At 36.2% G+C, this 27,970-nt stretch overlaps 1 protein-coding gene and 1 pseudogene across 1 annotated transcript; both read left to right on the forward strand.

The window, feature by feature from the left end:
* The first annotated feature begins 14,537 nt into the window (after positions 1–14,537).
* Positions 14,538–18,769, forward strand: LOC131609331 (mechanosensitive ion channel protein 10-like). The gene is made up of 5 exons (XM_058881017.1): positions 14,538–15,861; positions 17,506–17,629; positions 17,704–17,997; positions 18,090–18,292; positions 18,371–18,769. Exons 1-5 carry the CDS (start codon positions 14,642–14,644, stop codon positions 18,639–18,641), a joined length of 2,112 nt encoding a protein of 703 aa, XP_058737000.1. The 5' UTR covers positions 14,538–14,641; the 3' UTR covers positions 18,642–18,769.
* An 8,175-nt stretch (positions 18,770–26,944) lies between these two features.
* LOC131609337 (large ribosomal subunit protein eL21x/eL21w-like) lies at positions 26,945–27,499 on the forward strand (annotated as a pseudogene).
* The last annotated feature ends 471 nt before the right edge of the window (positions 27,500–27,970 follow it).

The following is a 27,970-nucleotide window of genomic DNA, read 5'->3' on the forward strand; positions in this document are numbered from 1 at the left end:
CATATTATTTTTATTTTTTGATTAAAAAACAATTGTATATAACAATGGTTGAGCAACCAATTGTGGTAAAAACCATCAATCTTTCATGGGTTCGAACCTCAGTGCCATCATATATATTATTCCTTTAATGTTAAGAGGCGCGTCTTTTATTTTTATTTATTTTTCTATAAAAAAATTTAAAGGGATATGACTATGGTTGGTAAGTTTCACCGTTGTGATATATTTATAATAAATAAATACTTATCAATACGGTTGGTAGATAACCATTGTGAAATAATTTACCCATATATAAGCGAATTAACTCTAACTTATTGACAGTAGCGTCACTTCCTTCACAGTGAAACCCTAGCACCCATTTTTTCTCTTCTTCTTCGCCATTAGTCGTGAATCTTATGCTTCATACGTTAAGGTATTCTTCTTCTCACATCTTATTGTTAGATACTTCCCGTTATCTCGTTTGTTGCATGTTGTTTTTGTTGATTAATTGTTCTCATTTTTTCAGTTTCGTCTTCACTACCTTAACAAAGACCATACTTTGGCTATGGTACATATTGTTTTGTAGCTTTGGAAAAAAGTACAAGAAGGATGAAGCTATGATGGAAACTGCATCCACCTTGTACTTCTTCTTCATAGCTTCACAAAAAATATGTTTTCTTTTTCATACTCTGTTGACAAATAAGTTTGCGTTTTCAGATGTTGATAACTTTCATGGTTATTGTAGGACCCAACAAGAACAACACATTTTAGTTAATAAAGAAACAACAACGGCAACAAACTTCATCTAGTTTGAGATACGATGAAAAGAAATATAATAAGTATGAAGTTGTTATGTAATCTTCTTCGTCTTTATATTTCTTTTTCATTGCTTCATAAATTAGATGAACTTCAGAATTGATTCCTGTTCAACGATTAGTTTCAATAAAAGTTGCGTTCTAGAAATTTATAATATATCTTTTTCATTTCTCACAAATTTATAATATAGTTACATTCATTACTATATTCTATGTAGATTATTTGTTTCATTAACCCTCACTAAAAGTACATTCATTTAAATTGACAAAGACACTATAATCTGAAAATTAAATTGTATTTGAAAGCCAACTTATATCAATCATTGTTTGCGAATTGCATGCGTCTCATCGTTCATTTGATGTTCTTTTACATATAGATTATGGTATAATGACATGGCTCCTCAGGTGTATCGTTGTCTTCGATTATAGTTAAATTTCATTAACTATAATTTATTAGATGATAAGTGATGATGATGGAAATTTAACTATAATCGAAGATAAAGATGTATCTAAGGAGTTAGACCAATAAACCATAATATATATGTAAAAGAGCATGAAATGCACGATGAGATGCATGCAATCAGAAAAAACAATGGTTTATTTTAGTTGGTTTTCAAGAATAACTTAGTTTTCATATTATAGATTTCTTCATCAATTTGAAAGCTTGTATTTCTTTAGTGAGGTATATGGAAAACAAACAATCTACATATTATATCATAAACTCTGGGCACTTTTCACAACGATTATATATTGTAACTGTGATCAAAGGTCATTTATGATTTATATAATTTGTGCCGATGGATTTCGAACTCAGTACCTATGTGTAAGTATCACAAATGTTTATAAGTATAACCGTTGTGATAAGTGAAGCGTTTCATGCCTTTCAATAACGGTTTTCAGACCGTGATAGAAACAACGAACTTACAACCACACCCTATATAACAACGATATGACCCGCGTGATAGTACCCCTTTTCCAGCTGTTGTGAAAGGGGTTTTCCGAAATAGTATGCGAAAAAAAAAGCACTAGAGAAGCTCACCCTCGTACAACAAGGGAACTAAGAGAAAAACCCCAATTAACCAAACAACAAAGAACAACAACCCATCAAAGACGTCCAAAAATTACTCTCATTTAACTCCAGAATTATTACACCAATCGATCCAAATAATGTTTTTTCTATAAATAATAGAGTCCAAGTAGTATGTATTATCGTTATACATTTCTTAGAATATTTCTAATGATTGTATGAACTATGAAGTATTTCATAGTTCCATATTATAATTTTAAACAATTGATGTTATGTTTAAACAATTGGTTCCGAAAGTTGGGTGATTGTGCTAACAAGATAATAAAACTAGAATATAGTTTCTCTACCTAATACTAACAAATAATAATTCAAGAAAATTTCTTTAGCCACCTCCCTATGGGGGTCATCCCCAGCAAAAAATCCAAATTACCCCTGCTTCGGAAATGAACTTCTGAAGCTTTGATTTTTTAAAAAAAATTTCCACAATTCGGAAGTGCATCTCCGAAAACACCTCATGGGGGGTGTGTTCGGAGATGAACTTCCGAAAACACCTCATGGGGGGTGTCTTCGGAGATGAACTTCCGAAAACACCTTTGTTCAGATTTTGGGGGGTTTCGGAAATGCACTTCCGAATTATGCAGAAACAGAGATTTTTTTATGTTTTTCTTAACAGTTTCGTATTTTTAATTAAAGGAAACCGGAAAATAAAATAAGCGACATATAAAGGTGAAAATACTAATATGATAAAAAAAGTAATATATACAACCGATCTGAATCCAAATAATAATAATAATGTGCGAAAGATACAATCCGAAAACAAAAAATAAATAAACCCGACCACTACTGGGTGTGCCTAACCCTCTCTCCCTGGGACCTCCTCTGCCGCCTGTATGCCGCCGCACGGCCCGCATCAGTGACGATCATCTCCATCACGGCCACTGCCTCTGGACCGCCCTGCTGAACGACACCTCGATCCAACGCGTCCCGCCCAAGCATCTCTATTCGCTGGCAGATCGGCATGAGATCAACGGCGTGGTCATCCTCGGCCTGCTGGTTCTCCAGGATCTCCTCGTGTGCTGGCCTAGGAGCGCCGGGAACGTCGGGTCTCAGCAGAGGATGTGACACCCGATAGAACCATGTGACGTATCCCTCCTCACTGTGCCAGTCCTGTGTGACCCGAGTGAGACGGTACTCCTGCGGTACCACATGATGCTGCCAGTTCTCCCATATGGCAGTGAACTGCACTCGGGTCACTGTGTCGGGAGCAGCCTTAAAGGGTGACCTGGGTATCCGCTGCACGAATCCGAACTGACGCATGCACCGCTCAGGGAGATACCGGACCATGATGGTAGTCCCGCATGCCAACCAACCAGAATATAGAGATATGTCGTCAAAGGGGACAATCTGAGCGTAGTCGCTGAACGGCCTCCAGGTGACGTCGTCGTGCATCGTGCGGTCCAGGTATCCACGGTATGGTCCCATCGCATCGTTCCCTCTCTGGAGAACGTATCTGGCGGCCCTGGGCATGGCGTCCACGTACGCAGGATCGATGTGAAAGTCGTGGATGCGGGAGAAGTAGGAGATGATCCAGCTCTGAAACAGAAACACGATAATGTATTAAAAATAAATACGAAACATAAATAAATAAATACGATAATGTATTAAAATAAAATGTACCGTAAGTAGTGTGCAGGATCCGACCAACTGCCTCGTCCTCCAGTTGGAGGCCTCATTCAACTTCTGGTAGAGGTATGCCAGAGTAGCTGCCCCCCAGTTCCATTTGTGAACGGTATCCAGGTCCATGAAGTAGCGGAGGTAGGTCACGTCAACGTACCTTGCACTCTTGTCCACAAAGCATGCAGCGCCTACCACATACATGTACCAACACCAGAGAGCGCAGCCGCGGTGATAGTGTGTGAATAGCTCGTCACCCGCCTCCTCAGCCTCTGTAACACCCTTCTAAACCCCGCGGCGAATTTAATAATTAATCAGAGTAAAACATATGCACAAGGGTGCCACAATTATTTAAAATAAATAAATCAACTAAGGTCAAAGTCATGCTTCATTAGGAAACGGTTCACCAAAACATAATCATGTTTATCACAGCGGAATACTAAACATCATCAAATACAACCAAATGGAATCATATTTCAACATCAAATAAAATGGATAAGTTCATAAAAACTTCTACAACTATCGTTCCCCAGTGTTACAGATCAGAGCATGACCGACACGACCCAACATAAACGGATAAACTCTATGAGTCATCCTCACCAAGCACTAATGCTGCTACTCCTCAATCTGAAAATGACAACATGTAAGGGTGAGTCTCATTCTCAATTAGTAAATATTATGCAATTCATAAGCAACAAGCATCATAATATACCGTTCACCCAATTATACATATTCAGATTCACATCCATTATTAATTCACACAATAATAGATTACAACACATACTTCAGAAGTCCATACAATCATATTATGACAAAATGCATATGACACAACTGACACTATGCATGTGGTACCAATAAACCGTGGAATCAATCCACCTAACCGATCTACGCCTCATCGAGATACGGCCCACCGACACAATTTCCACACAATGGGAAATATGTCCACCAACGATCCAAACCTCACCGAGATCCAACATCAATGCACATGAATGAATGAAACACATATAACATACTTAAAACACACTAAATCACGATGAGCAACTCATCTCAACACCACATCACCGAATAAGTATGTACATGTTTTCAACATCATTCAAATAGTCATGCATCCATCACAATCATAATAACAAATCACACCAATTCATCATCACATCAAACACATTGTCACACCTATCTCATATGCACACAATGTTCAATTCTCATCAAGTAATTAAATCTAGTTTTTAAGGAAATAAAGTCGGATAATACCAATATTCATCATCCATCTTATAAAACACTTAATTACTTGCACAACGCCCAAAACGGCACTAAGAAATGATTCACGGATCAAAAGATACGTTATTTTGAAGTTTGGAAAATTTTACACACAGCAAGATTCGCTCAGCGGAGCAAGGCAGAAGCGAAACCCTTCCAACCCCCGCTCAGCGGACCTCATGCGACGTCAAACAGAAGCGAACTACGTTGGGACCTCCGCTCAGCGGACCCCCCTCCGCTCAGCGGACCCCCCTCCGCTCAGCGGACCTGCGATTTCAGCAAACCCCAAGTCTGCGACAGACCCTGCGATTTCACTCCCCTTCCACCCAAAAACAATTCCAGACATCACATACAGGCATACGATCATCATATATCCAATTACACACCACAAAAACATCATTTAACGCATTATTAACCAAATAGTTCACACAATCATCATCAAATCAATCCAAATTAGAACACCCTAACCTAACAATCCCAATGTCTAATTGAATCAAACCATACATCAATCTACCTATCACCTAAGATCACATAAGAGATACTAAAAGGAAGAGTCCCCCCTTACCTCGATGAATCTCTTGAATGCTCTCCTTCCGGTTTCACGTTCTTGCCTCTTTCTCTTCTCTTCTTTTTACGTGTTCTTCCTTTTCTCCCCAAATGGTTCCTTTCTTTCTTATTTTATGAAAATAAAATAAAATAAAATATCACAACTTAGTAAAAGGCCTAACTAGTTAGCACCCCCCTTTTACTATCACCACACCATAAGCCCAATATCTCATATTCCATCATTTTCCAATTAAAATACTAAATTCCAATTATTTAATTTAAATCTTAATTAAATTAATAAACTGAAATCATGGGGTGTTACAACTCTCCCCCACTAAAAGAGTTTTCGTCCTCGAAAACATACCTTAGACGAAAAGTTCCGGGTAAGAGTCCTTCATCTGGCTCTCTAACTCCCATGTAACATTTCCACCGGCTGGTCCTCCCCAAACCACTTTCACCGTTGCTATATCTTTACCTCGCAACTGCTTCACTTTACGATCTTCAATCCTCATAGGTAACGTCTCTACAGTCAGATTATCTTGCACCTGTATATCATCTACTTGAATCTCATGAGACGGATCTGCAATGTATTTCCTCAACTGAGATATGTGAAACACATCATGCAAATTAGCGAGTGCAGGCGGTAAAGCAATCTGATAAACAACCTTCCCAATCTTCTTAGTAATCTGAAATGGACCAATGAAACGCGGAGTTAACTTCTTCGACCTCAAGGCTCTCCCAATACCAGTCATCGGAGTAACTCGCATGAATACATGATCTCCTTCCTTAAATTCAATATCCTTCCTTCTCTTGTCATGGTAACTCTTCTGACGACTCTGAGAAGCTCTCATCTTTTCCTGAATCATCTTGATCTTTTCTGTAGTTTGTTGTACAATCTCCGGTCCAACCACCGTGTTTTCTCCAGATTCGTACCAACACAAAGGTGTTCTACATCTCCTACCATACAATGCTTCAAACGGAGCCATACCAATACTCGAATGATAACTATTATTGTAGGTAAACTCAACCAAAGGTAAATAACTATCCCAAGCACCACCTTTTTCTAATACACAAGCTCGTAGCAAATCCTCTAACGATTGAATCGTTCTCTCCGTGTGTCCATCTGTCTGCGGATGATAAGCAGAACTCAACCTCAACTTAGTACCCAAGGCTTCCTGCAATCCTGTCCAGAACTTAGAAGTAAATCTCGGATCTCTATCCGACACAATACTAGCTGGAACACCATGCAAACTCACTATCTTCTCAACATACAACTGAGCCAACTTCTCCATCGGATAATCCATTCTTATTGGAATAAAGTGAGCAGATTTTGTCAACCGGTCTACAATAACCCAGATAGAATCACAATTCCTGCTCGTTCTAGGTAAACCATATACAAAGTCCATAGACATTCCATCCCACTTCCAATCCGGAACAAACAACGGTTCCATCATTCCAGACGGTTTCTGATGCTCAATTTTCGACTTCTGACAAATTAAGCAAGCATAAACAAACTCGGCAATTTCCTTCTTCATTCTAGGCCACCAAAATAGCTTCTTCAAATCATGATACATCTTGGTAGCACCAGGATGAATGCTCAATCCACTCCGGTGTCCTTCTTCCAGAATACTCTTTCTGATCTCAGCAACATCGGGTACACACACTCGGTCTCCAAACCTTATGACACCATTCTCGTCAATTCGGAATTCACCTCCTCGACCTTGGTTAATCAATGTCAACTTATCTACCAAGCCAACGTCAGATTTCTGTCCGCTTCTAATTTCTTCAAGGATACTATTAGTCAACTTTAACATCCCCAACTTGACGCTATTAGAAGCACTTTCGCATACCAAACTCAAATCTCGGAATTGCTCAATTAAATCCAATTCTCGCACCATTAGCATAGACATATGCAAAGACTTCCTGCTCAATGCATCAGCAACAACATTTGCTTTACCAGGATGGTAATTCAAACCGAAATCATAGTCCTTCAGAAATTCTAACCATCTTCTCTGCCTCATATTGAGTTCTTTCTGATCGAAGAGATACTTCAGACTCTTATGATCGCTGAATACCTCAAATCGAGAACCATAGAGATAATGTCTCCACAACTTCAACACAAACACCACAACCGCCAATTCCAAATCATGAGTTGGATAATTCTTTTCATGAATTTTCAACTGTCTTGAAGCATAGGCCACTACCTGCTTATCTTGCATCAAAACACCACCTAAACCCATCAGTGAAGCATCACAGTACACATTGAAAGACTTCTCTGGATTAGGCAAAATTAAGATTGGAGCACTTGTCAATCTTTTCTTCAATTCTTGGAAACCTTTTTCACATTCTGAATCCCATACAAATTCTTGTCCTTTTCTTGTTAACTTAGTCATTGGTGATGCCAACTTCGAAAATCCCTCAATGAACTTTCTATAGTAACCTGCCAGACCAAGAAAACTACGAATCTCTGAAGCATTCTTCGGCGTCTCCCACTGAGATACTGCTTCTACCTTCGTAGGATCCACTGCGATACCGTTCTTCGAAATTACGTGGCCAAGAAAACTTACTTCCTTCAACCAGAATTCACATTTAGACAATTTCGCATACAACTTCTTCTCTTTCAATAACTCCAACACCACTCTTAGATGCTCTGCATGTTCTTCATCACTCTTCGAGTAAATTAGAATGTCGTCAATGAACACTGCCACGAACTTGTCAAGATACGGGTGAAATATCCTATTCATATACTCCATGAAAACACCAGGTGCATTAGTAACACCAAATGGCATAACAGAATATTCATAATGTCCATACCTCGTTCGGAATGCCGTCTTCTGAATATCTTCTGCCTTCACACGAATTTGATGATATCCAGACCTTAAATCAACCTTGCTAAATACACAAGCTCCAACCAACTGGTCCATCAAATCATCAATCCTCGGCAAAGGATATCGTTTTTTGATTGTCACTTTGTTCAGTTGTCTATAATCAACACACAGCCTCATTGAACCTTCTTTCTTCTTAACTAACAGTACCGGCGCACCCCACGGTGACACACTAGGACGAATAAACTTCTTTTCCAACAATTCCTCTAACTGTTTCTTCAGTTCAGCCAATTCTGATGCCGACATGCGGTACGGTGCCATCGACACAGGACTAGTTCCAGGAATCAATTCTGTAGCGAACTCCACTTCTCTTTCAGGTGGCAACTCACTAACATCTTCTGGAAACACTTCCGGATACTCATTCACTACTCGTAGCTCACCAGTATTATCGCCCCCTGTCACCTCCATCGAAGAACACAACATAAATACCACTGCTCCATCATTGACAGCTAAATTCATCTGTTTGACTGACATAGTCAAATCTTCAACACTAACCTCTTCAGGAAAGATAACTGTCTTCGTAAAACAATTGATATGAACTCGATTAAATTGCAACCAGTTCATTCCCAATATGACGTCAAGTCCTTCAAGAGGAAGGCACACTAAGTCCATTCCAAACTTTCTACCAAATATGTCAACAGGACAGTTCAAACAAGCAGAAGAAGTAGTTACTGAACCCGACGCAGGAGTGTCAATAACCATACTTCCATGAATAACAGATATTTCTAATCCCAATCGTTTAGCACAATCCATTGAAATGAACGAATGAGTCGCTCCAGTATCTATAATAGCAACTAAAGGTGTGTCATGGATAAAACACGTACCTTTAATTAGACGATCTTCTGGAGTAGTCTCTGACCCAGACAAGGCAAAGACTTTTCCACCAACCTGATCCTTCTTCGGTTTAGTGCAGTGCGGACTGATGTGACCCTCTTCGCCGCAATTGTAGCAAGTCACAATCTTCATCCTACAATCTGAAGCAATATGACCCGCCTTACCACACTTGAAGCATTTCTTCTCTCCACCCTTGCACTCATTCCTTCTATGCCCAGTCTCTCCACAGTTGTAGCACCTAACGGGAGCACCAGAATCTCCCCCACTAGGCCTCTTCCAATCTCCAGTTCTAGGATTCCCTCTACCATATGGCTTACCTCTATCCATAGGCTTCTTACCTTTCTTGTCAACCAACTCGCGAGAGTGAGATGACTTCAGCTTAAGGTTATCCTCTTCAAAAATCCTACTACAGTCCACCAAATCGACAAATCGCCGAATTCTCTAGTACCTGATCCCCTGCTTGATCTCATCACGAAGACCATTCTCAAACTTGATGCACTTTGAGAATTCACTCGCCTCGTCATTGTTGTAGTGAACGTAGTACTTCGCCAACTCGACAAATTTCGAAGCATACTCTGGTACAGTCATATTACCCTGAGTCAGCTCCAAAAATTCAATCTCTTTCCCGCCTCGAACATCTTCAGGAAAATACCTCCTCAGAAACTCCCTCTTGAACACAGCCCAGGAGATAGCTACACCATCAGCATCCAATTCAGCCCTGGTAGCAATCCACCAGTCATCAGCTTCTTCGGACAACATATGTGTACCATACCTCACTTTCAGGTTCTCAGCACAATCGATGACTCTGAAAATCCTCTCGATCTCCTTAAGCCATTTCTGAGCACCTTCAGGATCATGTGTGCCCTTGAACAACGGAGGATTGTTCCGCTGGAAACTGTTCAGCTGCCTGTCAGCACCAATACCGACTCCATTGACATTCCCTCCCAGTACCCCAGCAATCATGCCCAAAGCCTCAGCAATTGCATCGTCGTTTCTTCCTCCTCTTCCAGCCATTGTTCTGCTAAATATTAAACAATATTCATTAGAACAAGAAGTATCGATAGTGTCAACCTTACACTATTCACATACGAGGGATTAGCTGACACTAAGACTCTGACTCAAACGACCGACTATGCTCTGATACCACTATTGTAACACCCTTATAAACCCCGCGGTGAATTTAATAATTAATCAGAGTAAAACATATGCACAAGGGTGCCACAATTATTTAAAATAAATAAATCAACTAAGGTCAAAGTCATGCTTCATTAGGAAACGGTTCACCAAAACATAATCATGTTTATCACAGCGGAATACTAAACATCATCAAATACAACCAAATGGAATCATATTTCAGCATCAAATAAAATGGATAAGTTCATAAAAACTTCTACAACTATCGTTCCCCAGTGTTACAGATCAGAGCATGACCGACACGACCCAACATAAACGGATAAACTCTATGAGTCATCCTCACCAAGCACTAATGCCGCTACTCCTCAATCTGAAAATGACAACATGTAAGGGTGAGTCTCATTCTCAATTAGTAAATATTATGCAATTCATAAGCAACAATCATCATAATATACCGTTCACCCAATTATACATATTCAGATTCACATCCATTATTAATTCACACAATAATAGATTACAACACATACTTCAGAAGTCCATACAATCATATTATGACAAAATGCATATGACACAACTGACACTATGCATGTGGTACCAATAAACCGTGGAATCAATCCACCTAACCGATCTACGCCTCATCGAGATACGGCCCACCGACACAATTTCCACACAATGGGAAATATGTCCACCAACGATCCAAACCTCACCGGGATCCAACATCAATGCACATGAATGAATGAAACACATATAACATACTTAAAACACACTAAATCACGATGAGCAACTCATCTCAACACCACATCACCGAATAAGTATGTACATGTTTTCAACATCATTCAAATAGTCATGCATCCATCACAATCATAATAACAAATCACACCAATTCATCATCACATCAAACACATTGTCACACCTATCTCATATGCACACAATGTTCAATTCTCATCAAGTAATTAAATCTAGTTTTTAAGGAAATAAAGTCGGATAATACCAATATTCATCATCCATCTTATAAAACACTTAATTACTTGCACAACGCCCAAAACGGCACTAAGAAATGATTCACGGATCAAAAGATACGTTATTTTGAAGTTTGGAAAATTTTACACACAGCAAGATTCGCTCAGCGGAGCAAGGCAGAAGCGAAACCCTTCCAACCCCCGCTCAGCGGACCTCAAGCAACATCAAACAGAAGCGAACTACGTTGGGACCTCCGCTCAGCGGACCCCCCACCGCTCAGCGGACCTGCGATTTCAGCAAACCCCAAGTCTGCGACAGACCCTGCGATTTCACTCCCCTTCCACCCAAAAACAATTCCAGACATCACATACAGGCATACGATCATCATATATCCAATTACACACCACAAAAACATCATTTAACGCATTATTAACCAAATAGTTCACACAATCATCATCAAATCAATCCAAATTAGAACACCCTAACCTAACAATCCCAATGTCTAATTGAATCAAACCATACATCAATCTACCTATCACCTAAGATCACATAAGAGATACTAAAAGGAAGAGTCCCCCCTTACCTTGATGAATCTCTTGAGTGCTCTCCTTCCGGTTTCACGTTCTTGCCTCTTTCTCTTCTCTTCTTTTCACGTGTTCTTCCTTTTCTCCCCAAATGATTCCTTTCTTTCTTATTTTATGAAAATAAAATAAAATAAAATATCACAACTTAGTAAAAGGCCTAACTAGTTAGCACCCCCCCTTTTACTATCACCACACCATAAGCCCAATATCTCATATTCCATCATTTTCCAATTAAAATACTAAATTCCAATTATTTAATTTAAATCTTAATTAAATTAATAAACTGAAATCATGGGGTGTTACAGCCTCTGCCGCCGCGTCCAGGTGGTGCTCAAAATAGCAGCTCAGTGTGGTGAACCGGACATGAGGCCCAGATGTCGTGACGCACTCAAAGTGAGCAACCTCGTGCTCCATGCCTAAATAGAGCGTCATCCACTCAATGGCCTCGATCCTCTGGATCCGGGAGTGGTGCAACAGCGGCCCCCTAATCGGCAGGTGGAGAAGACACTGCACGTCATGCAAGGTGATCGTCATCTCCCCAACCGGCAAGTGGAAAGAGGACGTCTCCTTGTGCCAGCGCTCCACAAATGCCCTCTGCATGCCGGTGCTGATGGTGGTGTACCCCGTCATGCAGAGCCCGCTAAGCCCTAAACCTCGCACATGGTCGTTAAACCACTCAGCTGCTGGTTTAAACAGACTGAAAATCTTCCGGGCGTGGTTCACCATTTTCAACGGCTCTCTCTCCTGTTACAAAAAAAACAAATAAGCGACATATATTAAATAAGCGACAAATAAACGGTTAAATTATAAAAAATGGTGACAAATAAACGGTTAAATTATAAAAAATACCTCTCCCTCCAGATACGCCGAGCGACGTGATCGTGGTAGTGAATCAGCACGGAAGTGTCAAAGGGCCCTCCCGGATAGCTGTCCTCCTGCTCATCCTCCTCCCCGGCTGGAGGGTCAACATCCGGTACCCCCTCCGGCTCGTGGTAGGGCACTGCTGCCACCTCCTCCTCCTCCTCCCCTCGCTGGCGGGAAGAAGATACCCGAGCCAGCCGACTCCAAGATCCTGAAGCAGATGTACCCTCTCCCTCGCCCACGGGAACTCGCACACGTCGTCCCCGGCCCTGCCCCCGTCCCTGTGTCGACGCCAGCTGCGCCGCCGCCCGCTCGCGTCTAGCTGACGCAGTCTGGGTCTCCCTACCCTGTCTGATGCGTGCTGGTTGGTTGCCTGACATGTTCCTGTAAACAATTGAAATCAATTAATATGCCACACAAAAGAAAAAACTAAAAAAATTGAACTTCTGATACAATTCGGAAGTTCATTTCCGAAACTGGGAATGGAGGTGTTTTCGGAAATGAACTTCCGAAACACCCCTGCGAGGAAGTTTTCTGCAACTTCCATGGCAGACCCCTAAATCAAACATCAAACCTATGTCTACGCATTCTAAACATCCTAAATATCAGTATAAACCTAACCTAATACATTTTTTGTTATTTGTAAACACCCTAATATACATTTTAATCATAGATCTTAAAATCAAAATGCTTACCGATTGAATAGATTGGAGGACTTTTGAATGTAATAGAGCAAGTAGATGGAGCCTTTAAGGTAGCTTGGAACTGGTTTGCACAAAAATCTCTTGGGGTTGAGTTTGGAAGAAGATTAGGGTAAATGATTAGGGGGAGGGGGCTGTTTTGCTTAATCTGCAAAACGCGCAGTATTTCGGAAATGAACTTCTGAAATGCTGTTTTCGGAAATGAACTTCCGAAATAAGACAATTTTTTCAAAAAAAAAGGCGCTTTCGAAGATGCATCTCTGAAAACACCTTTTTCTTGCATTTCAGAAATGCATTTCCGAAGTTAGGGGTAGTTTGGGTTTTTCACCAGAGGTGACCAAGAAGACATGGGGATAAAGAAATTTTCTAATTCAAAGGGTATTATACTATATGACTAACCACGTATTAAGAATGATATAGGTGTAAATCTTATGTTTAGTATCGTTAGATGTAAATCTTTTGGGTAGTGGTGTAAAAGTCATCTAAGTATTCTTATTATATGTCCATGTATTTTTATTTTATGTTTATCATAATTGTTTTTTTTTTTTTTTGACAGCATGTTTATCATAATTGTTAAAACTAAATGTGTTATTTAATATATAATTCAGAGTTTAATTTTTTTTAAAATAACATGGTGAGTAATAAATTTTATTAGTATTAGTTAAAAATGATTAAAAATAATCACACTTAATTAGAATTGTTTCCACCATTTGACAGCGAATATGGTCGGTAAGACGACAAATCCCGCATTTTATTTATTTTTCTTAAATTTACCCATTTCAGTTCTAATGAGAGCATTGTTTAGATATTTTTTCCTTCACGTGGATTCATTGTGGCAAAATCTCATAAACGTAATTTGAATGATGTCAAATATTCTCCATCCGTCATGTCACACAAGTTCATTGAGGAAGTTACAAAGCCATTAGAAAGATTTTTGGTCAGCTTAAATCAACTCACAGACATGCCAGGACGACTCATGATTTTAATTTATAATAAAACAATTATGTATTAAATGCAAAGAATACCAAACAGTTATATCATTTTATATTTATGGGCTAGTTGAATGACTGATTTTATCAAACACTTTAATTAATTTATCAGCTTGCAGTCATCAATCATGAGTTATTAGTTATAAACTATCAATCATCTTTATCAGTTCTAAACTACCAACTAGTTTAGCAATCAACCACTTTAATAGTTATTATGGATTAAAAAAAAATCAACTGAAATCCTTTAAGAGAACTTTGTATACAAATGTGTTATTACATGGACGGGAGAGTATTTAATAGTGCCACTAAAAGAATTTGAGTATCCTTCCCTCATACCATTCCAAAACTCAAGTCTAGCTAGCTCCTCTCTCTTAAGTCTCTTATCCCACAATACAACTAAAATGGAGAACACAAAATCCTCAGATCAAGTTGTTCTCTTCCTTGACCAACAACAAAACCCTAAACCTTCCACAATGGACACTGAAACTCACCACAACAACAACAACACCGAACCTCATCAAGACAAACCCAAACACCCCTCAAGAGTCAAAACTCTTACCCGTCTAACCTTCTCCAAACCCAAATCCAGAATCTTTGAATACAACCATACACCTCGCAACAAACTACCTACCTTTGAAGAAGAAGAAAACACTCAACTACCTTCCTACAAAGTCTCTTCCGACGAAGAAGACGACTACGAATGGAAGGAACAAGAATCAGACGACGAAGACGACGACAACGAAGAAGATCCAAAGTTAAACAAAAAGAAAAAGTTTAGAGTGAAGTGGAGGCTAGTTTTTGAATGGATACTATTTATAAACATATTAACATGCTTGGTTTGTTCTCTCGTAATAAAAAAAATAAAAAACATGCATTTATTAGGGTTAGAAGTTTGGAGATGGTGTTTAATGGCAATGGTAACATTTAGTGGCCGTTTATTTTCAAGTTGGTTAGTTAGTTTCACCGTTCTCATCATAGAAAGAAACTTCATGCTAAGAGAAAAAGTTCTATACTTCATCTACGGTTTAAGAAACAGCATTCGTAATTGTCTATGGCTAGGTCTTGTTTTATTGTCCTATTGGAGTGTAGTTTTCGATGATGTCCAAAAGAAAAACCATAAGTTCCTCAACAAGATGTTCCAAGCACTTGTTGCTGTTCTAGTAGGTGCAACAATATGGTTAGTGAAAATTGTTTTGGTGAAAATGCTAGCTTCATCATTTCATGTGACAACATATTTTGATAGGATGAAGGAGAGTGTTTTTCATCATTATGTGTTGGACGCGTTGTCGGGTCCGGCGATGGAGTACGGGGAGGAGATATCGAAAGAGCATCATTTGACGGGGTCGAAGACGATGCCGGTGGGGGCGGGGAGGTGGAAGAAGATGAAGAGATTTGGGTCGAGGAGGATTGACATGGAGAAGCTGAGGAAACTTAGTATGGAGAGTAGTGGGTCGGTTTGGAGTGTTAAGAGGCTTGTTAACTATGTTAGGTCTTCTGGGTTGTCGACTATTTCTAGGACTGTTGATGATTTTGGGAATAAAGAGAGTGAGATTAGTAGTGAATGGGAAGCTAGAAGTTGTGCTCAGAAGATTTTTAACAATGTTGCTAAACCTGGTGCCAAGTAAGTTTTTGCTATTAACTTTGATACAAATTGTTGCAAAAATGTTAAATTTAACATGTTTTCTAATGAGAATTCTTGTTCAAAATGTTGAGTGGTTACTTTTAACACTAAAAAATTTGTAAACATGTTAATTATTCTTTTAATTATTGATTTATTAATTTCAAAAACTTATTAACATTAACACATAAATATAAATAAATATTAATGTTAGAGATTAAGACTATGTTTAGATTGATAGAACTCGATGGATCAGAGCACAATGAAATGAAATAATATTACGGTTCATTGTTTGGATTGGTAAAAAGATGGTGGAATGGAGTGGAATATGATGAAATATATTCCGTCTTATTTTATCCAATTCTCTATTTTTGTTCCATTCAATTTGGGGTGTATGAGACATTTAAAAAAAAACCAAACAATGGAGTGAGATTTATATTTCATTCCACTTCATTTCATTCTGCTCCACTCCATTGTATTCCATCAATCTAAACATAGCCTAAATCATAGAAAAATAATTTACATTTATTTAACTTAATTAACACGTAAACCACACTCATACATATAAACATGTTAAAAGGTCCGAGTATATTTAAAATATATATATTAATACTCTCTAATCCATAAACAATATGGGAAAAGATTCAATTAAGTTAATACACCGAAGAATTGGGTGGGATAGTTTAATTTGTATGTGTTAATTGAGTTTAAATGAATGCAAATTTTTAGGACGGGATTCAATATTTAACTGTAACATTTATTTATATTTATACATTAATATAAAAAATATTAATATTTATAATATAAATCATCTAAAAAACAAACAAAAGAACTATCATAATAGTGTAAGAAAACATAACACTAAGTGCAGAGATGAGCTTGCCAACTAAACTTGCAGCCTCAAAAACACAAACCACCTCATATGCACTATGTATGTCCTTCACAAGCCACTAATGCATTCACAACTCAAGCTATTTTCATAAGAGTTATGATCACCCTATATATCTTTAAGAGCTTGGTTTGGACCACAAGCTTTTGCACAAAAATATCATAGCTATACAATGAACTCCAATATTTAAATAACTACTCTTTCAAATCTATTTCACATGCTCCTCCATTTAATTATTTTTTTCAATGCACATTCAGTGGCCTTTTTCCCTGTCCCAATAGCAAAATAGATTCCATCCATATATAGAACAATATTCAATTTTCTACTCAATATGTCCATATCATGGCATTTTAGTGTTCATTGGCATTGCTTTCTGACCATTTTTTTAACCTAGTCCAACCCTACCATCCAATTACTTGGGGTTTATACCACCACCATGATAAAACTTTGTATGTATAGTGCATGTGTCAGTATCCTCATTCCTTTGTCATTTAATAAATTTTCACTAAAATTGTAAACCCCATTTCTTTGTGGTCCAATTCTCCAAGCATCATCAATATTTTATATTTTCTAACATCGGTTTATTTTATTTTGTCATTCATTTTATTGTCTGATGTAGAATTCTTAACAGTCATAATTAATCATTATTTATAAATTAATCAAATTAATCAAGTGAGTGATAGTTAATAAATTTTAATTATAAATAAATTATTTGTTAAAATCCAATTTCGAAACTTAACTGCAATAATTTATTTAAGGTATATTGAAGAGGTGGATCTCATGAGATATTTGAAGAGGGTTGAGATACATACCATATTTCCACTCTTTGAAGGAGCTCTTGAAACTGGAAAAATTAGCAGATCTTCATTTAGAAATTGGGTGGTAAGTCTTGCCTTCAAAACTAAATTAATTATTATTATTGATAATTAATTACTTGTTAGTGAATTTTTAATCAGATTCGAGCTTATTATGAAAGAAAAGCCCTAGCACAATCACTCAATGATACAAAAACAGCAGTGCAACAACTTCACAAATTAGCAAGTGCAGCTGTGTGTGTGATAATAATAATTGTGACACTTTTGGTGATGGAAGTGGCAACAATCAAGATAATACTATTTTGTATCACACAAACAGTTTTAATAGGAGTTGCTTTTCAAGGCACTTGCAAAACTGTCTTGGAAGCTATTATCTTTGTCTTCATCATGCATCCTTTCGACATAGGAGACCGTTGTGTCATTGATGGTATTCAGGTACGTAATTTTTAAGATTCATTGAATAATTAATGTATCTAAACATTAGATAGATCTGATACTCAATTAACTTATACTCTACTTAATTACAGATGATTGTGGAAGAGATGAATATATTGACGACCGTGTTTCTTCGATATGACAATGAGAAAATTTACTACCCTAATGCGGTCTTACTCACTAAGCCTATAAGCAACTTTTATCGAAGTCCCGAGATGCGTGATTCAATCGATTTCACCATTGATGTTACAACTCCTATAGAGACTATCATTGCACTCAAGAAATCAATACAAATGTAAGTTTTTTCTTTATTTATTCTACTTAACAACAAGGAAACTTCATTTTTTTATACACACTTTTTGTTACCAATTAGGTACATTGAAAGCAAGCCAAAGTATTGGAATCCAAAGCACACTGTGATGGCAAAACAAATAGATCAAGTGGACAAATTGAAGCTGTGTTTAAGTGTGCAACACACCATTAACCATCAAAACTATGGTGAGAGAAGCATTAGGATATCAGAACTTCTCATGGAAATGAAAAAGATGTTTGAGATTCATCGTATCAAGTACCACCTTCTTCCTCAAGAAATTCATCTCACTCAAATGAATATTGGAGATGGGAGAGCTTTGTTTCATTCATGAAGCAAAGTTCTTTTGTTTTCTTTTTAGAATGGATTACTATGATAATTATCAAACCAAAAAGTTATTTAGTTTGCAATAAATTATGGGGGCATTTGTTATTATTTTATGAATAGAATCGGTTTGCCAAATTTTAGCTCATGTTTTATTTTAATGTGGTGTGTTTGCCTTTATATAATTCTAGAGTAACTTTTGTTACAGTTACCTAATTTAATAATTTTGTAAGATTTGATTTTATCTATCGAATTACTTATTGTCATATTATTTCTTTTGAAAATTTTATATAAATTCAATAAATCTAATAATAATCTAAATATTAAAAATGTATCCATAAATATTTATTTATCATCTTATACAAAAATTTATGGAAAAAAATAAGACTTAATATTTTTTTGTCTCATATGTTAATTTCGAGGTTTATTTTAGTTGCTTGATTTTAAAAAGGTTTATATTGATCTTTAAGTCTTCAAAATATATTGTTAATCTTTTTTTTATCTAATTATAACGACAAAATTTTTTTAAAAATTAGTCGCTAAATTCATTGTTAAAAATAGACAAAAAGATTAATATTGTGCGTTATGAAGAGTTGAGAGACCGTTATGAAACTTTTTTTTTAATTAAGAGACTAAAATGAATTTCTAGTTTAAGACAAAAAAAATTAAACCAAAGAGTAAAGATTTATCTACTTTTGTCTCTATTCATCTCTTTTTAATGTTTTTTCTCCCTCTTCCCCTCCAAACTTTTAAACATTAACATTGTCTATATTGTCTAAATGATAGTCAAACAAGTTATTTCTCTTCTAAAGGAGGACTAAGGAAAGAAAAATCTCTTTTACCTTTCCTTTTTTGAATTGTCAGGGAACTTTAATCAAATTAATTGAGAATGGTACACTTGATATGATAAAAGGCCCTAGTCACAATGATTTCCTTCCATGTCTTCTAATGGTATTGTGATATTTTGGAAGGAGAGGTTCACAAACTGTTAGGGAAGGAACAAAGTGAATGTGAAACTCGATGTGCTTTGTTCGTGCAAGTAGGACCAGATTGTGTGAGAGCATGACTGCACTCAAGTTGTCACAAATTAGCATGGGTGTAGACTGTAGAGTAGGGAATGTGAAGTTCACTAAGTAAGAATTCAAGCCACAAAAGTTTAGAGGTTGTGTGAGTCAATACACAATATTATGCTTTTGTACTGGAACATGCAACAAGTGCTTGTTTCTTGGAACTCCATGATACAAGATTAGGACCAAAGAACAAGCAAGAGCCAGAGGTTAATCTGCGATCATCTAGATCACTTTCCCAGTCTGAATTTCTATAGGCACACAAAGAGAAGCCAGAGGATGGGACAATTGGGACTAGCAATAAACCATGCATTATCGTGCCACTCAAGTAACGAAGAATTCACTTGACTGCAGACCAGTGCGAATCTAAGGATTATGTCATGAATTGGCATGCCTTATTCACGACAAATGCAATATCAGGGCGTGTAAGAGTGAGATATTGAAGGGAACCAACTATGGATCTGTAGAGAAACGGATCAATCATCACATTAGAGCCATGTTTGCTTAATTTGCATGTACTCATCATAGGAGTTGGAGCTAATTTAGCTCTAGTCATGGTGACCTTAGAAAGTAGATCATGAATGTACTTGGTTTGAGTAAGTAACAAGGTCCCATCATCTTGTTTATGAACTTCAACTCCAAGGAAGTAATGAGGAGCACCAAGTTGCTTAAGTGCAAATTTAAGATTTAGTTGAGGGATAAGCTCATGAAAGAGTGTTGATGACGATCCAATAATGAGAATATCATCAACATAAACAAGGGCATGAAGTGTAATGTTATTTTGGTTATACACAAATAATGAGTGATCGCACATGCTTGAAGTAAAACCAAAGTGAATGAGGGTCTGATGCAAATTTTCATACCATGCATGAGGGGCCTGCTTTGATCCATATATAGCCTTGTAAAGTTTACAAACTAGTTGAGGGTTAGCTTTATTAAACCCTGGTGGTTGTTGCATGTACACCTCTTCATGCAAATCTCCATTAAGAAATTCATTGTTAACATGGATCTGCTGGATATCCCACTTGTTAGTGATGGCTAAGGTTAAGATGACACGAATGGTGTGGTAGGTTTGACAACTAGGGAAAAGGTTTCATGGAAGTCAAATCCCTCCTGCAGCCTATGGATTTATTATCCTTTAATCTGGATTCTCTTTTACTTTAAGGACCCACTTGTATACTATGAATGTCTTGTGAGGGGGAAGATTTGTTAGAGTCCAAGTGTGATTCTTTAAGATATAATTATACTCAACTTTCACATTTTCAACCCATTTAGGATGAGCCAAAGACTATTTTCTGGTGCTAGGTTCTAAGTGGACAAGGAAGGAATTTGATTTAGACTTATCAATTTTAGCTCTTGTAAGAATATGATGAATATGGATAAAAAGAGAGGTTTTGGTAGGTTGAATGTGAAAGGAGGGAGATTGTGACTTAGTAAACCTTAATGTGATATGTTGAGAAAGGGAATATGTGTTGTCAATTTCTTGAGGTGACTTAATGGCTATGCTATTTGTAAAACAATATGGACTAAGGGTGTGAGCAATACTAAAAGAATGAGTAGGTGTACTTGTGGTAGGTTAAGGTTCATTGGGAGTTTTTTTATGGATCATATGTTTGTTCAACATGTAAAGCTTGAATTTGATCAAATGGCTTAGTTTGTGTAATTTCCTACTAAGGAATTATGCAAGAATTTGTGTTTATATGAGACATGCTTTGAGTATGACCTATAGAATGAGTTAGACCACATACTAGAAGTAGAGTAGGCTCACCTTGAAATGTTGATGAATAAGCTTACTCTGTTTTTTGTGACAATGGATATAAGTCGGGATAAGGAAACTTGGTTTCATTGAACACCACATCCTTTGAAATGAATATTCTACCTTCACCATTGAGATATTTGTATCCTTTCTATGTAGGAGATACTCTCAAGAAGACACACTGAGAGATTATAAACCGTAACTTATGTTGATTATAAGGCCTTGGGAATGGAAAGCAAGCACAACCAAATACTTTGATGGGCTTGTAATCATGTAACTTATTGTGAAAGGAATAGAAGGGTGAATTGAACCGAGGCAATGCAGTTGTAGGAAGCCTATTAGTTAGATCCACAAAATTTATAAAGCTATGGTCCCAAAAATTTATTCACAAGGATGCATGAGCCATAAAAATGAGCCTCATTTCAACTATTTGCATGTGCTTCCTTTCAATTCTTCTATTCTAGTGTGATGTGTGAGGAAATGTTATCTTGTGCCTAATTCCAAGCTAATTGAGATACTTAGTGAAAGACATAACTCTCCCATGTAATCATATTGGAGATCTTTAATATTGGAATTGAATTGAGTTCCAATATATATTTGAAATAACTTGAAATCAGGTAGTGCATCAACTTTTTGTCTGAGTAGATAGATCTAAGTGTATTTGGTGAAAGCATCTACAAAAGCAATATAATAGAAGTATTTAGTACTTGAAAGAGTAGGGGAAGACCCCACAAGTCAATATGTATTAATTCAAAAGGATAAGCATACCTAGTTTTAGACAATGGGATCATGCATTCTATGAGATTTGCCTAGATAAGAATTACAAAATTCGACAAAACTTTTATTACTCAAATGTATATTACACTAGTCAAGAATATTGTGAATATATATAGGATTTTCATGATCTAGTCTAAAATTACAAATGCACATATTGGAACTAGAACCTGCATTAGTAGAACTATTAATAGCAATAGTATTATTTACAATATGACACACATTTTGAGACTTATTTCTTATTAATTATCTTGAGGCTTCTAAAGGTAGATTATTAAATAAGTATAATCCACAGTCATCAATAAAACCTTCAAGGAGTTCCAGGTTAGATGCCTTGACATAACATTTTTCAGAATGAAACTCTAGATACACATTATTATCCTTTACAAATTTAGATACAAAGATTAGATTTATATTAATGTTATGAACATGAAGTAAGTTGTTTAAACTTAGCATAGTATAAGACATAAGATTAGATCTAAATTTTGATAAACCAATTGACTTGACTTCCAAAATATGAGCATTACCAACTAGAACTTTATTTGTGCGAACATATGTGCTTTCACATACAATTATCTTCAACCGCTAGATGATCGTGTTGGTTTTTATGATGACAACACATTATGTCAAACGATATTTTATGAAGCATGTCTCCATATATCAAGATAATTCAATGGTCAATATGTTATTTATGATATTAAATATCAAGTATCCTCTAAAATGACAACAACTAAGGTCAAACACCATTTGGTAAAGCCTTTGGTGACAATTGTCTAGCAATCTTTGAAGATGACATCCAATCAAGAAGTCATCTCAATTATCATAAGTTAGAATAGTCAAGTTCTAGTTGAAGTGCTTAATCAATATTGGATCAAGTATGAGAACTTGAAGCTCTAATGATGTGAAAGAGGGAAGTGTGAAAACTCGTTGGTCATGTACTTAGCGCGTGTCTATGTGATCAGTTTAATGTAAAGGTATAAGAGTAACTCTCGAAATACTAAGGTAGATCATACACACACACATACTCAAATAAATTTTAAAGTCTATATTATTTGATAAAACACCTGGAATTTTTTATACATATCTTTAATTGATTACTGACTTGTTTAACCAAATAGGATGACTCTTTACACTAGCTAATTTATTACCATATTAGGGTTAATGGATTAACTTCCTTAATATTATAAGCTTGTAACTTGGAATATCACTAAACCCTAATTCATTAACCTTAATTTCAAAATTTCCCTCTATAAATTTCCCTCCCATCCCCTCCATGCATAAGAGTCGTCCCACATTCCATACTTTAGGAGGTCCATTGTTAATTATCACAACATCAATCAATATGGAAAATCAATTCAATCCTTATTGCAAAAAGCCTTTCGTTGTTCCACCAATATTTCTTATTCCAAATTAATTAACTCTCTTTATTTATATTAAACTCTTCTCTCTCTCTCTCTCTCTCTCTCTATATATATATATATATATATATATATATATATATATATATATATATATATCACATAGAACAGGGTGAATGAACTCGCTAGGTTGTGATTTACTCAACAAGACACTAAAAATGACAAGTTCAAATAATCTCGGACCTCAGTCCACTTGCTTTGTGTCTCATGATACACTGAGAGAATACTTAAATATGTGTAGGTGAGTTAAGGCACTCGTCAAGTTATAAAGGTAAGCTTGTCACACTGCGTTGTATCTTTAATGGTGAGTTGTATGCCATATTTCTCATGGAAGAAGGGTCTGCTAATGTGAGATCGATACATTCGCCTAAAGAAATGACATATTTCCTTAAACCACACTGTGTTACAATATCGATACTAGGTTAAATGGTCTATATATACTTACCTTAAAGATTTGATTAGAGATGAGCTATTAAGCATTTTATCCCTTTAAGGCCTCACAATTGGGGAACTTTGGACTAGTAAGTTTTTTATCCTCAACCACCTAGATTCTTTATAAGCCTCTTGTGGGAGGGACTGAACCATAATTTCTTCTAACCGAATCTATTTTCCCTTATATGCCTCGTACATGAGGACTTGTGAATTGATATGTCTATGAAGAACTAAAGTAATTACATCTTATCCTTAATCACCTCGCCCCTACAAGCTTTGTGTTTGAGGTATTATGAATGATTATGGATATAAATAGCCAAGAAATCCTAGAATTACGAGACCTTGGCTCATTTGGCACTAGAACAACCTGAGACCTCAGAGAGTGATTAAGCCGACATAGGCGAGCTAAAGTCGGCCCTAAATTATGCATTTAACTGGCTATGGTATACTATACGAACAAAGTCACTTCACTGACACCATGACTCGACCTTAAAACACGAAAATGACCCTGCCTCAAGTTATCTAGCAAATTGTAATAGAGGTTACACAATTAAAGCATGGACAAAAGAACAAGGTAGTGAATGATCATAACAACAAAACATTTAAAAGGTTAGATTGGAATGATATATCACTGGAATTAATGTTAGATTGGAATGACTCCATGGTTGCTTTTGAAATCATACAATTTGCATGAGGCAGTACGAACACACGCTAATTTGCATCATATGTCGCTTTCCTTGGAAGTTAAGTGGCGAGGAAGAAACTTGACACCTTTTTATTTGGAACTTTTGTGGGAAGTAAATGGATTTTTATTATGAAGTATAATTAACACAATTCAATTGAAATGTATACAGATTATGTTGTGTACAAGTGTAAGTTGTTAATCCCACATTGCTTAAAAAAATAGAGGTTGATCATTTTATAAGTGAGAGAACCCACACACCTATCACCTTAAGATTTATGGTGAATATGTGGTGTCTCTTTAACTTGTGTTTTGTAATTGACCCAACAATGGTATCAGAGTTGATGGTTTAATTATGGGACCAGTTCCTTATATTGAAATCTTCTTGACAATATGGTGGTAAGGCGGCATGTCCCGTTGTAGTGCTCCTAATGGCGGTACAAGTGTATGTGGATGAAAGAGCTTCTGCTTGAGGGGGAGAATAGTGGATGAACTCACATTTGAGGGGGAGATTGTTATGTACAAGTGTGAGTTGTTAGTCCCACATTGCTTGGAAAGTGGAGGTTGAACACTTTATAAGTGAGAGAATCCACACACTTATCACCTTAAGGTTTTGGGTGAATAAGCGGTGTCTCTTTACCCTGTGTGTTTGTATTGACTCAATGTGGTTGCTCCCCATGATGACACAACATATCACTTAATGGAAAGAGTTTCATTCAAACCTATGGCACGAACTACTCAAAAACATTTGCTCTTGCCGCAAAACTGACAAGTGTCAAAATGTACTTATTTTGTATATATGTATTGTGACACTTATTGAGACTTTTGTTGATATTCGTTGAATAATTCCCCGTTTTATGTATAAATACATATACTTTGTGAATAGTTGTATTTTCATATACTTTTATACCGTTTGATAGTTTTTGTGTTTTTTTGTAGGTATTCTTGTGTACTTTTCGCAACAAAAAATTATCGTTGCATATCGTTGGTATAAGTGCTGTTGTGAAAAGTTTTGCAACGATATTTAATGTCGCTGTCGTAACTATTGTTTTTGCAACAAAAAAACATTGTTGCCTTATTAGAGATATCACGATGACTGTAGTTGTTGCAAAAAATATATTTTTTGTTATCTAAAGTGGTTGTAATAAATTATTTTTATTGAACATACAACTTGTTGTTATATCATTTATTTCTTAAAATTTAAAATAATTGATTTGATTTATATTTTTGATTAATTATATATATATATATATATATATATATATATATATATATATATATATATATATATATATATATATATATATATATATAAATTAGTATGAATCACATTTTATTTTTTTTATTTGCTGTAACTCTTAAAAATAAATTATTTTAAAGTATAGATCATAATACTATTAATGTAATTTTTTAACAAGAAACATAAAAAAGAATGGAAAAAGCTAACATGTGCCCCAAGGGCACAAGTTAATGAGATATTTATAGAAATATTCTCTTGGAACGCGTGCATTTAATATATCGAAACTTTAAATATGACTCTATTGCATTTAATTACATTTAACTTTTTCTAATTATAATATCCTTAACATGTGCCCTTAGGGCAGACGTTAGCATGACCCAAAAAGAAATAATATATAACATTATATTAATGTATCACAACTTATCTTATTCAACATTTAAATAAAAAAATAATAAATAATTTAATTCTTACAAAAATAAAACCTAAAAAATACATAATCTACTACTATAATAAGAATTTTGAAACCCCATCTAATTACATACTCATCCTAAAGTAATCCATGAATTACTCAATCTTTAGGGTTAAAAACGTCATTTCAGGATTTTTAAATCTTAATAAATTAATTTTGTTAGCATTAATCATTTTTATTCAAATTAATCATTAAGATTTTGTTCCATCATTAACATTCACGTGCCCCATCAGAAAATGAATACAAAATTAATCCTATCACAACTCCCCTATTCAATAAAATTCGCGTTCCAAGGAAAATAGTCTCATGCTTGCCGCTCTGCACATTCAATGAGGTGGCTAAATTCAATTCTTATTGTTGAGGTCTGTGCAAGTAATGTTCTCCATGTAATCCATTGCCCTATCGTATTCTTCTTCATCATATATATTAAATCATCCATTCCTAAATCCTTGCATCTTCCATCGCCCTAAAAAAGATGCTTGCAGGTCATGGGTTGAGATCTCGCACGAGAGCTTCGTTCTCTCGCCCCTTCAGGAAGAAGGGGACGATCTCCCTAGCAACATACCTCTGAACCTAAACCAAGGCGATTATGTCGACATTATGGTTAACGACGTCGTTCACAAAGGTATGCCTCACAAGTTCTACCATGGTCGTATCGGCCGTGTCTGGAATGTTACCAAACGCGCCATCGGTGTTTAAGTTAACAAATAGGTATAAATCTCACCTTAACTCAAGTTAATCTGATCTATACTTTTGATGTTGTTTTTGTAATAGTTTATGGAATCTGGTTCATGAAATGGATTCATGTTTGTGTTGACCATGTGATGCCATCTAGGTGCACTAAGGAGTTTCGTTTGAGGAAGATTCAAAATGATAAACTGAATGCAGAGACGAAGGCAAAAGGTGAGGTTATTAACACAAAGCGCAAGCCGGAGGGACCTAAGCCTGGTTTCAAGGTTGAAGGAGCTACTTTGGAAACAGATACTCCAATTCTTATGACGTGGTTAACGATTTGAAGGGAGGGTATTAGTTTGTTTGTTTTCTGAATGATTTTTTTGGATTTTCTGTTATTTTTGGTATTTTTTTATCTTTAATTTGTTGTTTAGACAGAGCTATTATTTATGCAGAAATCAGACTCAATTTTGTGGTGTTTATCTTGAATACATCTAGAATTTCTACTATTCACTTTGTTTTCTTTTTATTAATGTTATTTATCTGCACCAGTAATCTGAGATTGTAGAATGAATACTAAGTTTGTTGCTGTGCTTCTTGCTATGCTTCTGAATTGGCTAAGGTTGGGTTGGAGTTGGATATAAAACTATATATTAATGATAGATTCTTAATGTTTCATGAAATCAAATAGAATCAACTCATTATAGTGAGTTTAGATTTCTTGCGGATAGTTGTTGAGTAATTCTAAAAGTTCTTTGTACTGCCTAAAAGTTTATTTTTGTCATAAATTTTGGAAATTATTATATAGAATGATTCACGCTTCCACTCT

The sequence above is a fragment of the Vicia villosa genome, linkage group LG1 (assembly GCF_029867415.1).
Source record: "Vicia villosa cultivar HV-30 ecotype Madison, WI linkage group LG1, Vvil1.0, whole genome shotgun sequence".
Taxonomy (NCBI): domain Eukaryota; kingdom Viridiplantae; phylum Streptophyta; class Magnoliopsida; order Fabales; family Fabaceae; genus Vicia; species Vicia villosa.

Excerpts from the sequence above, each read along its gene's own strand:
- LOC131609331 (XM_058881017.1), top strand. The coding sequence starts at position 14,642 with ATGGAGAACACAAAATCCTCAGATCAAGTTGTTCTCTTCCTTGACCAA. Across the intron at positions 15,862-17,505 it reads GTTGCTAAACCTGGTGCCAA|GTATATTGAAGAGGTGGATC; the intron begins GTAAGTTTTTGC and ends AATTTATTTAAG. Across the intron at positions 17,630-17,703 it reads CTTCATTTAGAAATTGGGTG|ATTCGAGCTTATTATGAAAG; the intron begins GTAAGTCTTGCC and ends ATTTTTAATCAG.